Source organism: Plecotus auritus (genome assembly GCF_963455305.1).
Source record: "Plecotus auritus genome assembly, chromosome: 2".
Taxonomy (NCBI): Eukaryota; Metazoa; Chordata; class Mammalia; order Chiroptera; family Vespertilionidae; genus Plecotus; species Plecotus auritus.
Genome location: NC_137771.1, coordinates 8,952,080 through 8,965,925, shown reverse-complemented (window position 1 = coordinate 8,965,925; position 13,846 = coordinate 8,952,080). Strand labels below are relative to the sequence as shown.

Here is a 13,846-nt window from a genome sequence, read left to right as displayed (position 1 = left end):
TCTGTATCTTCTAAATTTTCTTTAGTGAACATGCATTATTTAGCAAAAAGAAAAAAAAGCTACTGGAAATTGTTATAGGGGATGCTATGCTGGGGGTGGGGGTGGGGTGAGACTTTGGGATGCGGGGCCCGGGAGAAAAGACCAGCTTCCCCGCTGTTCCAGCAGCCTCAGTGGCCCCCGTCCAACCGCCCTGCTCCGCGCTCAGGCCTCCCGGGCCCACCAGGGCCCTGCCTCACCTCCCTGCCGGCTTGGCATTTTCCTACTGTCAAGTCCGCCTCCGAAGGTCCAACCCCCACCCTGCCAGCCTACGTCCTTCCTGCTGTAAGAGTCCGTGTCCGGAGGGCTCCGTCCCTCCTTTTATGAGGTGCTGCCTGGCCATTCCAGGTGCAGATAACAATGGTGATAACAGGCATCTTTACCAGTAAGTGCTTGCAATGTGGTGCCTGGCACCATGCGCTGAAGTATCAGTTCATCTAATCTGCCCAGTTATCCCCATTTTACAGGTGAGGACACGGAGGCTGCCAGTGAGGCGGGAAGAGGACAACTCACATGCCCACGTCACACGCCAGGAAGCGGTGGCTCAAGCTCGGATGCCGGTGCCCCGCCCTCCCCACTCTGACACTGGCCTCTGGACCCTGCTCACCTGTCCTGATTCAAACCCCACCCTACCTGGCGGCAGGAGACATGCGTCTCTGTCCGCACTTAAGCGGGCACAGAGCTTGCCCCCCGCCCAGCAGGAGCCCGAGCTTCAAGACCCACCCCTGGCCCATCTGCATGAGGGAGCTCAGGGGCCAGCCACTGACCAGAGTCTGGGTCCGACCCCTTAACAAGGCCTGCTCGGGTGGTGCTCCCTCACCCACCAGGACTCTGGTCTCACTTCCCTGCGTTGACTGGCACAGTCCTGCTGCCAAGGTCTTGGTTTGATGGCCCCCTTCCCTCCCCCCCACCCCCATTCCCCACCCTCCACCCCTCCCTTCTCCCCTCTGCTGGGCACACCATCCTCCCTACCCCACCTAGACTCTGACCTCCCCTGGCAGGTGCTTCACAATGAATGCACTGACTGACTCCTCACAACAAACCTCTAGGTGGTTCTGCCATGACACGCACATCGCAGATAGGTCACAGAGAGGGCAAGGGCTTGCCCAGGGTCGTACAGCATGCAGGGCAGGCTGGGATCTGACCCAGAATCGACACTTTCAGCCCAGCACGCTCTCCTGGCGCACACTCTGTCTCCCGCTTCCTTCCCACGCCCTAATTTGGCTTCCATTTTGCTCCAGCCTCAATTCCGTTCCTTATGTCCCTGTCCCTGCCCCCGGGCTAACTCAGGCCCCTGTCCTTTGCACTTGGCCGCTTTATCCAGTGACATTCTCTTCCCCCAGATGCTCCCTCTCTCCTCCAGGTGACCTCCCCAGAGAGGCCCTCCCTGCTGCAGGCCACTCTCTACCCCGCTGTGGAGCCATCCTGTGCATGTTTAGGGGGTTGGTTGCCCCTCACCTTAGAGTTGGCTCTTGTGCCCTGTCTTCGTGGGGACTGGTGGGGGAGGCTGGGTGTGGGTGTCCCCAGCTCTGCTGGGCCAGGAGCTCAGACATCCCCTCACTCCCCCAGATCTCCCTCTCCTTCCCATCCACTCCAGAAGGCACTGAGCCCCGGTCATTGCTGTGACCACCACGTGAGCTCGTTATGTTCCTTTCTCGTCCATCTGACTGTGAGTCTGTGTCTCTCCTTACTGGGGGTGGGGCGCAGCCAGGAGGGAGTGTTTTCCTCCGGCATCCCTGCTGGATTGCATCATAAATGCCTTTCGGTGATGAGGAGGGGGAGCTGGCTGAGGGCCTGACCCCGACTCCACCCCGGGGTCACCCCCTGGAGATCCTCTCTCTTCCCTGGGTAGTCACCCGTGTGTGACGTGTGGTTCCAAGTACTTTATATCTATTAACTCACTGAACCTATGAGGCAGGTCTGTCACCACTCCTGTTTTACTGACGAGGAAACGGAGGCACAGGCGGTTAAGTGATCTGCCCCAGGCCATGCGGCTGTGAAGCTGGGTGAGGTGATATTGGCCACTTGGACTGGCGCTGCCCGCATCTGCCCACGTGCCCACCACATGCTCGCAGGCACAGAAACACGGCCTCGCGCCTGGCTTCGGGCTCCTCCCACGGCCGCGGCAGCTGCCACTGACGCCTGCTCCCCGTACCTCCTTCTGCTGGGTGAGGTGGTTCTCCAGATCCTGCACTCTCCTCTTTTCGGTCTCGAAGGCCTCCTTTACTTTCCTCTCACGGGCCACGCTGCTCTCCAAAACCTGCAAATCGGTGACCAGTAATGTGCCAAAGACACTCACGCTGATGATGATGAGAATAACGCCAGCTCAAGGGCTGGGGTGGTCTTACAGGCCAGGGCCCGCGGCCAGCACCTCCCACTCTCGCAGCAACCCTGTCAGAGAAGTTAGCGCCCCATTTCCTAGATGAGAAACCGAGGAACAGGAAGTCTGGGTGGGCAAACAGCCCCAGGGCCACGCATGCAGTTTGTTGGCGGTGGGCGGGGATCGGAACCCTGTGCGGAGGAAAGAGCCACCTGCATGCACGCCTCGGTAGGCAGCAGGACGGCAGGGAGCCAGGCCTGAATTATTTCAGTGCCAGGCAGCCTCCTGATAAGGAGAATCCCATTCATAATGGAACTTGCCGATCCTGGTGGGCTGCCCTGGGCTGGGAGATTCCCTGGTGGCGGGAGAGGGAGGCTGGGTGACGTTAGGAAGTTGCTGAAGGATCCACCCAGCCCCGAAGTCCCAGAGCTCCGTGACTGCTCCAGCCCTGTGCTTTGGGTCCATTCTCCACATAGAAGATGCCCATATCCCAGTCCCAACTTCTCTCCCAAGCCCTACCTGGGGCTGTATTTTATTTTATTTATTTCATTTAAAAAATGTATTTTATTGATTTTTTACAGAGAGGAAGGGAGAAGGATAGAGAGTCAGAAACATCGATGAGAGAGAAACATTGATCAGCTGCCTCCTGCACACCCCCACTGGGGATGTGCCCGCAACCAAGGTACATGCCCTTGACCGGAATCGAACTGGGACCTTTCAGTCCGCAGGCCGACGCTCTAGCCACTGAGCCAAACTGGTTAGGACAATGGACAATGGGGGAGGGGGGGTTGTATTTTATGCTGTTTCTAACTTTCCAACTTGTTGTCGAGGCTACGACTCTATGGTTCTCTCCTAGAGTCCCCCAGGCCTCTTCCCAAAGTAGCTGAGCCCTCCTGAGGACAACTTCCTCTGGGAGAGCTGCACCCCACCCCACCCACCATCCTCTGTGGTTCTGAGCGTACTTCCACGACCCTCGAGCCGGGTCAGGGCTGCAGCTGTCTCCCTGAGCTGCCTACCTCCTTCTGGCGGGTTAAGCGATTCTCCAGCTCGTAGACTCGCCTCTGTTCTTCCTCCAGTGCTTCCTTCACTCTGCTTTTCTCTTGCATAAAGCTTTCCTCCAAAGCCTGAAAGCCAATGGGCGCTGTTTAACAGACCTGGTTACCATGGCAGGGATCTGGACTCGGTGCCAGGCGCTGCGTCGGTGAGTGCTCCACAACTCACAACACCGCACGGGAGGCGGTGGCCGCGGAGAGCCCCAGGCTGGAGTGGGCAGGCCCCGGTCAGGGCCCCGGTCAGGGCCCCGGGCCAGCCCTTGCTCGTTGCGTGGCCTGGACTGGGGCCCAGACAGACTCTGTCTCCCCGAGCTGTATACCTTCCTCTGGTGGCTTAAGCGATCCTCCAGCTCTTGGACTTTCTTCTGTTCTTCCTCTAATGCTTCTTTCGCTCTGTTTTTCTCTTCAGTAATTCTTTCCTCCAAAGCCTGAAAGTCAATGACCATTGTTTAACAGTCCTGGTTACTATGGCAGGAATCTGACTCTGTGCCAGGCCCTGCATCCGTCAGCAAGTGGTAGAACCTGGGGCTCTGACCGGCAGCTCAGATCCCAGCCCCAGGTCCATCCCTCCTGGGTGTGTGACCTTGGGCAAGTGAGAAGCTACAGAAGCCCCAGTTTCCCTGTCTGTACAGTGGGGATAGCAATGGTGCTTCCTGCATTGGGTGGATGTGAGGAACAGGTGAGATGATACACATGAAACGCTGGGCACACGATAGCCACTCATTAAAAGGGCTGTCATTTCTCCTGTCATCTCTGCTGTGCAGAGGAGGAAATAGGAAAGTGAGATGAAGGAATCTGCCTGGTTTACTAGTTAACCACATGAGCAGGGATTCAAACACTGGTCCATTTGACTCTAGAGCAGCCGTGGGCAAACTACGGCCCGCGGGCCGGATCCGGCTGTTCTCTCCGGTTCTCTTGCTCTCCCCTCCGCTCCTTTACTTTGAATTTATATTAGTTCACACAAACACTCCACCCATGCTTTTGTTCCGGCCCTCCGGTCCAGTTTAAGAACCCATTGTGGCCCTCGAGTCAAAAAGTTTGCCCACCCCTGCTCTAGAGCCTGCGTTCTAAACCACGGTTAGCAAACTATGGTCTATGGGCCAGATCTGGCCCTCTGCCTGCTTTTTGTAAATAAAGTTTTATTGGAACACCTCCTTGCTCATTGTGGATTGCCTATGACTGCCTTCACAGTACAACAATAGAGCTAAGCAGCCACAGCAGAGACCGCATGACCTGCAAAACTCAAAGTCTATGCCATCTGGCTTTTTGGGGAGAAAGCTTGCCAACCCGGATCTGAGCCATTAGTGCGTGCAGAAACCAGGTGAGGGTTGTGAACAGATGACAACACAAAAGAATGGCAGCTCAGTGAAGGAACCTTAAATTTCTTACCATTGAAACAGAGCCTCAAACAAGCCAGGGTCCATGAGAAGTTTAATGAGTAAGTTCTGACACACCGTCCCGTGTCATGCGGCATGAAAAAGGTGCACTTAAAATTGGGGCGCCTGGTGCTGAAGTCTGAGACAGCACTTTTTAAAAAAAATATATTTTATTGACTTTTACAGAGAAGAAGGGAGAGGGATAGAGAGTTAGAAACATTGATGAGAGAGAAACATCAATCAGCTGCCTCTTGCACACCCCCTACTGGGGATGTGCCTCCAACCAAGGTATATGTCCTTGACTGGAATCGAACCCAGGACCCTTCAGTCCACAAGCTGACGCTCTATCCACTGAGCCAAACCAGCTAGGGCTGAGACAGCACTTTTTGATGAGTGCCTGGGGTCAGGCTGTCAACACTAAGTGTCTGGAGAGCGATGACCCTGGATGGGACAGCGGTGGCCTGGAAGTGTCTCTGTTTGTCTGGGTGGGCACCTGGCTGCTTCCCCTCTGCAGGGGGTGCTGGGCCCTGACATTGCTTTTGTTTAAAAGGGGGTTGAAGCTGGCCCTTGAACCCCTGCCTCTGTCAGGGTCGATGTTATAAGTGGGCGTGTGGGAGGCCCCGGCTGGTGCTGGCAGCGGCGTGGAACGCGGTGGGGGTCAGCCGTGCACCCACAGGGAAAGAGCCAACCCCAAAGTAGAAGTGAAAGCAGCCACTTGGGAAGGGCAGAGTTCATCAGGAGGAGGGAGGAAGTGGCGGAGGGCCCTGTGAAGGTGCTGGAGACTTGCCCTTTTCTGGTTTTAGCTTCCTCTCTATTGACTGACACTGGCTTTTTGCATCTAATTGTCCTTCCAAGTGGTCCACCTTGGTGTAAGTCTATCGCTAATATTGCCTCGATGTGGACCAGGTGTGATATTGGACACATGGTTCTCCTTCTTCAATCGTTTATTTCACCAAAGGCAGAAGGACAGAGAAAGAGAAGAAGAGAAAGGAGGAGGAGACGGCACGAACTGGAGGATGAAATGAAACAGGCAGAGGTCTCTGCCTCTTGGAGGGGTCTAGAGAGAGGGGCGTGTGACAGAGAACAGAATAAGCCAGAGGTCACGGAGCTCTGGTGCGTGAAAGACAGAGGAAGTGGCAGGGCAGTCCTGGGGGGGAAGAAAGGAGGTGCTGGGAAGGGCTGGGGCCCAGGGGATCTGGTGCTGCTGTCTGGAGGGGCTGGGGGGCTGGGAGGAGGGGCGGGCTGTGATGGAACCACCTGGAGCGCTGACAAATGCTAGTGCAGGAGCCACACCCTCACCCCAGTTAGATCAGAACCGGGGGTGGGGCAGAGGGGCCGAGCATTCGTGTTTTTTAATCTGAATGACAAAGGGGCAGCCAAAGGCCCGAGCCACTGGTCCAAGATGATGGCCACGAGGTGGTTAAAATCGAGGTGGTCCCTAAATATCAAAAAGAGACGAGGCGGGGCTCCTGGAGTGCTATCTCCTGGCCTTCTCCAGGGATTCGAATTCAGTGGGTCTGGGGTGGGGCCCAAGGACCTGTAGCTTTAACCAGTGTCCAGGTGGTTCTCATCAGGCAGCCCGGGGGCGGGGAAAACCTTCCTCTGAGGCTGTTGCTGGAAGTGCGGTCTGCAGACCTGTGCCGGCCGCATCAGCCGGGAGCTTGTTAGAAATGCAGGTGCCCAGCCGCTCCCCGGACCTGCTGAGTCAGGACCTGCGCGTTAACAAGACCCCCAGGTGACCCTCAGGCACCTTGGAGCTCGAGAGGTGCCCCTGTAAAGTGTCCTCTCGTACTTGGCTTGGTTTCTAGAAACGTGAGCAGCTAGTTTGGCCGTTCGTTTTCCCTGATAAGTGTAAGGGAAGAGCAAAAGACTGAAATCAATACGTATAAAGAGAAAGCAGAAGACGGAGATAACACGACGCTGGTCTCAACCACTTAGAACCACCCAGGACCTGCGGTGACAGCTCCAATGGTAAAATCAGCTGCAGCATTTAAACAGGTGAGCTACCAGTTCTAGAAATTTCAATAACCTTTCCTTTTCAAGGTGGTTTTGCTCTGAGTTTCAGAATTCAAGCTCCATGTTAACTCCTCCAACATCATTCACTCCTCTGAGTAATTTAGTTCCGTAACACCAAACAAGGACTTGCTGAGATTTCTCCATCTAAGGACACGCTCTTAATTTGTCATAGAAAAGGCCATTGCCTCCGTTTTCCATAGGGAAAAAAAAAATGACAGGGACCTTACCGCCTTCTCTTCCGTCAGCCACTTGACTCTGGCCCTCAGCTTCTCCTCTTGCTGTTGCCTCTCTTTGCTCAGCTTCTCCTTCTCTGCCAGATGCTCCCGCAGTGTCTCCTGCAGCAAAGACTTCTGAGTTTCCTGAGAACTGCTGATCTTGATCTGAAAAGAGAGGAAAGGACACTGAAGCTGATGGGGGACAGGGCTAAGGGCAGGAGTCTTTTCCATGGTTGTTTTTCTGTTTTGTCTTGTTTGTTTACCTTTGTGGGGAGTGACACAGCTTTATGCGAATCTTTGTTAAACACAAGGAAAATCTATGCTTAGCCTGGTTACTGGGAGGAAAGCAGTAGAGTCCAGTGGTTAGGAGCCCAGACTCTGAATCTAGATAGAATCTTAGCTCTAGCTTTTTCTAGATGCTCCTTCATGTAGAAGAGGAGGTCAATAATAGTGTTTTAAGGATTAACTGACGTAGTGATGGAAAGCTTTAAGCACATAGTAGGTGCTTAAAGTCATTAATTGTTATTTGCCGAGTGTAAGAAAAAGCAGGGAGCTAAGGCCAGAAGGCCTGAACTTTTGTCTTGATTCTTCCACCAACTAACTGTGTGACGCTGAAACAGTCACCTGCCTCTGGACTTTGATGTCCACATCTGTAAAATAAGGAGAATGGACTAGTTCGGGGGTTGACGAACTGCTGTCTGCAGGCCTAATGTGGCCTACCACCTGTTTTTGTAAATAAAGTTTTATTGGAAGAGGGCCATGCCCAGCATGCTCATGCACTGACGTGTTTTCTGTGGTGTCTTTGCTCTACAGTAGTAGAGTCGAACAGGTGTGACAGATTGTGTGACGTGCAAAGCTCTATTTACCATCTGGCCTTTGACTGAACAAGTTTGCGGACCCCTGGACTAGATGGTGCCCGTGACTGACCACAGGGGTGGTCCCAACACTCCGCCCTCCTGTGTCTTTGGCTACGTGACTTTCAGTGTCCACCTCTGTCCTGCCCAGTGACGCTGAACTCAGCCATGTGACTTGCTTTGGCCAACGGGATATAACAGTCGTAACACACACGGAGGATGATTGCGAAGCTCTCCATGACCGGCCCTGCTTCTCTCTTGCCTCTGCCAACCGTGAGAGCGTGCTCGGGCCGGCCTGCCGGAGGAGCGAGGACACAATGAGCAAAGCAGAGCTCCTCCGGCTGAGGCCAGCCTGGACCGACGGAGGGCAGGCCAGCACAGACCGGGAGCAAGCCCGTCAGGGTCAGCGGGTACCTGGCGGCAGCCTGCAGGCAGTGGGCAGTGACTGTGAAATGCCTCTCACGTTGTGTGGGTGTTTATTACACGGCATTATTATGGCAATGACCGTCAGGACGATACAATCCCTGAGGATCATGTTGCCTCCAAAATGTTGACATTATGTCGCTTTTGGTAATCCTGCTGCCTGGACTCTGGCCAGCTATATCTCTTCCACTGCATTTGATAAACACAATTTTCAAGATCTGATGGCTTTGAAGCCTTTCTGGGTTTTGATAGAGAAAAACAAGCACCCTGCCCTTGCCGTCCTGGGCCATCCCAGCCAGCCTGCCTGAATCCCTTCATGCGCAGATGGAGATACGGTTTCACCTGTTGGAGGGTGTGGACTGACCCGCTAACAGGTAAACAGGGTTAACATGCACAGCCCTGTGTGAACGCCGAGGAGGCGCCGGCCTGAACTTTCCAGAAGCTGGAAGGTTACCTGAAGTTCCTGGGTCCGGCTCGTGACTTTTTTATAATGTTCCAGAAGATGCTTCAGATACAAAGACAACCCTTGAAAAGAGAAGCGAGAAGAAGGTAAGTATCTACTCTATTCACCTCCTTTGCTTTCCGAACAGCATCTCAGCAGGGCTTGCCGGCAGGTGGGCGAGGGCAGCACTGCCCTCCCATCAAGAAGACGTGAGCCGCCACCCAAACTCGTGCTTCTAACAGGGTTCGTCAGCTTGGATGGGCTCAAAGCCACGTTTCTTTCTGCAGGTGGCAGGTGAAAACCCGTCAACGGAACACCGATTGGCTAAGGACCCACCGTGCGCAAAGCCGTGAGCTGACGGTTCAGCCTGAGGGACAAGGTCCAGAGCCCGAAGGAGGACACGGTGCTGGAAGGACCCTAAGGAGAGGTGGTCAGCAGAGAGCTGGGCATGCTCAGTTGGCAAGACCAGCCCAGCTCATCGAGGGTCTTCCTGGGCCTCCTGGTGGGCATGGCCCCGGCCAGGGGCCCCATCTGGCCCTCTCTGCCTGGAGTGGCCGATGAAGCACGCGGAGCGGAGAGTTTCTCCGGGAGAAAGGAGGTGAGAGGGGAGGACCAGTGGATGCACTGGGGGAAACACCTGGGTGGGGACAGGATTGCAGAAAGGGGCTGCTCAGAACAAACCAAGACCATCAGGAGACAGGCAGGTGTGCCAGGCCCGGGAGGGCCCAGGGTGAGAGGGTTCTGGGATAGAGAACCGAGCGTGTTGGGGAGGCCAGAGAGAGCGCGGGCCGGGGAAGGGTGGCGGGCCGGCCAGGGCAGGAGGGCTCCATGGCGGTTACTCAGCAGGGGCAAAGCAAAGAGGCAAAGACACAGCAGGATGTGGGCCATGAAGACAGAGGGTGTGCCACACTTCTTCAAGGTCGTCGGTGAGACGGGAGTGCGGGTAGTGGAAAGGCAGCTAAAGAAGCGGCGGGTTCCAGCGAAAAATTACCACCTTGAAGAGCATGCTTGATGGTAAAGAGAAGGAGCGAAAGGAAGAAAGGCTGAAGGCGCACAATTCAGGACCGTGCGCGCCGTTCTCTGGGGACGGAGAGGAAGGGGACACGGGGAAGGAGGACACGGTGGGGAAGGTGGAGGGAAGGGAGAAATGGTGGGTACAGGATGGAAGGGGGATATGGGACTGAACACACTCGTGCCGGGGCCCTGATCTCCGTCAGTGGAACTTTCTGAGAACTTCCATCCTGGAAGAGAGAGAATAATGTAATAGCTATCAGGTATTAAGCACCTGCTGTGTGCCAGGCACCGAGCCAGGAATTTACACATATTTTCTCATCATTATGAGCAACCCAGCAAGGAAATGTGTTTGAATTTATAGGTGAGACACACAAGCTCAGCAAGGCCAGGCTACCGGTCTGGTAAGCGGTGGGATCAGAAGTCAGACCCAAGTCTGTCTCTCTCTTTTAAAAGAGGGCGGAGGCTCCAGAGTAAAGGGCTGGGTTAGTTCACGGGAAGCGCGTGTGGGGAGAGGTGTACTGGGAGGAGACCAAGATGGCACAGAGGCGAGGCGGCCTGGGTGGCGTTGGCTTGGGCTGTAAGAACCAGGCGCGCCTGGGTTTACGGTGGCTACACTGGGGTGGGGCTGGGATTGTGACCCAGGGACCCAAGGGGAAGGAGCAAATCCTGGGTAGGACCCAGAGAGGGTTAGGGATAGGAGGGAGTCAAGGATGTTGAAGGGAAGACAGGGTGAGTGATTATGTTTCTAGATTCAACGATGAACAGTGATCAAAACGAGGTTTCTCTCTTTGGGAGAAGGAGCAATTCTTTCTTATATTTCTGGTTACAAAAGTTGCATGTGCTTATTACAAAAATCCAAACATTACTGAAATCCGCCTGTGGAAAGCGCACTGCTGTGTCTTCAGTGGCCGGCGCACAGTAGGTGCACAATAAATAGAGTGTGGAATGAAGGAAAGTAAAGGCCCTAAACGCTGGGATAATACTCTCCACAGGTCTGTCTTTTTCTCCAGATTTTTCTTTTGATCAGATACTGACATTAAAAAACAAAAATGGGACTACCCTATGCATATTGTGTTTCAACTTGCTTTTTTCCACTTAAAAATACTGCATAGCTTGGGTATCAGAGAAAGAGTGACTCCTGCACACGTGGGGAGCCTTTTGTTGGTGGCAAAGCCTTGCAGAAGTAGACACATAAACTGCGCTCGCGAGGAAAAATGTCGAGTCTGTTCCTTCCCTTATCAAGAGGCGCTGAGAAACCAGGTGGGAGGCGCGGGGAACGAAATTTCAGGGTTCCTCCTTAGATGTTTCCTATCTCCCCAGCGGGACCACACAGCCAATCCTCCACCAATCAGATCTTTAGTAGCGGCTCCAACCTCCGGGCCTCTCACAACATCGCCCAACAATGCAAGGGGCTTCCCTCTCCCGGGACTCTCCTGGGGAATTTATTTCGGGATTTACAGACCTAGCATGTGAGGTCTGTTTTGTCTCTTCGGACAACATTCTAAAAGGCAGGTGGTGCAGAGCAGGGGCTCTGAGGTCAGAGGGACCCGGATTGAGTCCTGGCTTTGCCAAGAGGCACTGGGACACTCGGCCCATTGTCCTCTCTCCAGGAAGGTGGCCTGGAAAGTGCTCTTTGGGTTCAGCCCAACTGAGTGCTCACGGCAAGAAAACCAACCTCGTCTGCTGCCAAATGGAGATGGGGCGGGGTTGCGGGCAGTCGCCCCGGTGTGAGGAAATCAGGCTGTTGGGCCTGTGCTGCCACCCACCTGGTGGCCACATTAAGTCAAGTATTTGAGGGTGCGGGCGCTGGCAGGTCACCTTTATGAAGGCTCCGTGACCCAGGCTTGGCGATGTGTGTGCTCCTCGCATCGTTTAACCCTCACAGCAACCGTATGAGATTTTATCCCTGTTTATAAACAGGCAAAGGGAGGCGCAGAGAAGTCAGGTGACGTTCTCACACAACCAGCTAGTGCGCAGCGGAGAGCCAAAGCGTGGCTGGTCTCCAGAGGGCAGACTCGGAGCCATCCTGCCGCGATGCGAGGGGGCTTTCCCTGGGCCTGGCTCACTCAGAGAATGAAAATGCGTCGCTCTGTCCCTGCCCAAGTTAATGACGAGCCTGTCATCTGGAACTGGGCATGTCCCTGCTATCCTTCTGGGCCCCGGAGGGAGTGGGGGGGTCATTGATAAAACACGGGCATTAGGATCGCAGCGACCTCAGTTTGAGTCCTGACCCTGTCACGTACCAGCCGTGTGACCTCGAGCAAGTTTCGTAATGTCATTGAGACTCCGTTTCCTTGCCTGCAAAATAAAGGCCGTGGCAGTGCCTAGCTCACCGTGAGGGCTGTGGGAGGATAAAGCACACGATGCATGCAAAACAGCCAGCACAGCGACACGTTCCCAGGAGGAGCTATGTCGCCGTGGTTCCTGCCCATCTCTCAGAAACTGCACACGAAGGCGCCCACGCGTGTCTGTGGATGGTGGTGGACGACTGGGCACCCCCTGCTGGCCTCAGTAGTGGAAAGTGCCTTGAGTCACCTTGTTATGGTGGCATACTCATACAACATGTCTTGAGCGTTTCTTCATTTCTAAACTGAGGATAATAGTACCTGCCTCATAGAGTTATGGTGAGGATGAAAGGAGGTAATGTATGAAAACCGCTTAGAGCAACAATTAGGATAATAGTGCTCAGTAATGAGTGATAACTACTATTGTCATCATCAACGCCAACCTCAGCATCATCACCATCTAATCCAGTGGTTCTCAACCTTTCTAATGCCGCGACCCTTTAATACAGTTTCTACTGTTATGAATCGTAATGTAAATATCTGTGTTTTCCGATGGTCTTAGGCTCTACAGCAGTGGTTCTCACGACCCACAGGTTGAGAACCGCTGCTGTAGAGCCTAAGACCATCGGAAAACACAGATATTTACATTACGATTCATAACAGTTGCAAAATTACAGTTACGAAGTAGCAACGAAAATAATTTTATGGTTGGGGGTCACCACAACATGAGGAACTGTATTAAAGGGTCGCGGCATTAGAAAGGTTGAGGACCACTGATCTAATCATTATCACCATCACCATGATCATCATTTCATCATCACCACCATCACCATCACAATTATCATCATTACCATTATCCTCCTCCCAAACCTCTTCCTCCTCCTCCTCCTCCTCCTCCTCCTCCTCTTCCTCTTCCCCCTCCTCCTCCTCCTCCTCCTCCTCCTCCTCCTCCTCCTCCTCCTCCTCCTCCTCCTTTTCCTCCTTTTGCAGAGGGCTCTGTGCTAGAAGTCTGGTACAGTAGTACTTAATATAGAGAATATATGGAATACCCTAGCTCACCTCTCTCTCTCTCTCTCTCTCTCTAGCCTTTTGGGACATTGCCATAATATTGCTTGTACTGAAAGATAAATGCCTTTTACCATCAACTTCCTCTCCTGCTGAGTGGAGGAAGGATGGACCCTATCCACTGACCTTTCTGTTATTACCCTTCATGCTTCTTCTCTGACTTCTTAGAACAAAGTGGTTGTAATGGCCAACAGGTGTGCCATAGAGCATTATTCTAAGTTGGGGGTAGGAGCACCAAGAAAGGAGAAGTTTATTTGGGGGTCACCATTCTTTATCCTATCCTTATAGACCCACAGTGCACATCAGTAGAGAAGGGATCTGCAGAGACCTGTTTAATATTGCTCAGGCCTCCTGACTAGGAAGGTGGTGGGTCTGAGAAAGGCTGTCCAAAACGAGTCTTTATGGTGACATATGACTAGATATAAAGATGTACTGTAGGCTACAATGACCGAGTGGGGAGGGGACGGTGCACGCAGAGCTTGGCCTCACTATTACTAGAGATCGATTTCAGTTCAAACCTTGGGGAACAGCTAGAAGCGTGGTCACTTTTCACCTGATTTCTGTGCCCTCAAAACTCTGCCATGGCTGCAACAACAGCAAAACTGAGATTGGAGGGCCACAGGGTGGTTGGGAGAAAACCCTCTTCCCTATGTGAGGGGCAGGCCTAATATAAAAGTTAATCTTGTTTTCTCCTTTTTTTTTTTTTTTTTTTTTGTTTTAAAGAACTTTACATTACCTTCTGGATTAC

The 13,846-nt window shown here is 53.5% G+C and overlaps 1 protein-coding gene across 1 annotated transcript in view; it reads right to left on the bottom strand.

Annotated features, from left to right (window-relative positions):
* Nucleotides 1–13,846, bottom strand: part of FHAD1 (forkhead associated phosphopeptide binding domain 1) — a 107,653-nt gene that overhangs the window by 31,589 nt on the left and 62,218 nt on the right. The window contains exons 15-19 of the mRNA XM_080654375.1: nucleotides 8,747–8,817; nucleotides 7,028–7,180; nucleotides 3,729–3,836; nucleotides 3,373–3,480; nucleotides 2,192–2,296 (exon numbers count right to left, since the gene is read on the bottom strand). Coding sequence (XP_080510501.1) covers nucleotides 2,192–2,296; nucleotides 3,373–3,480; nucleotides 3,729–3,836; nucleotides 7,028–7,180; nucleotides 8,747–8,817 — 545 coding nt within the window. The remainder of the gene's footprint in view (nucleotides 1–2,191; nucleotides 2,297–3,372; nucleotides 3,481–3,728; nucleotides 3,837–7,027; nucleotides 7,181–8,746; nucleotides 8,818–13,846) is intronic.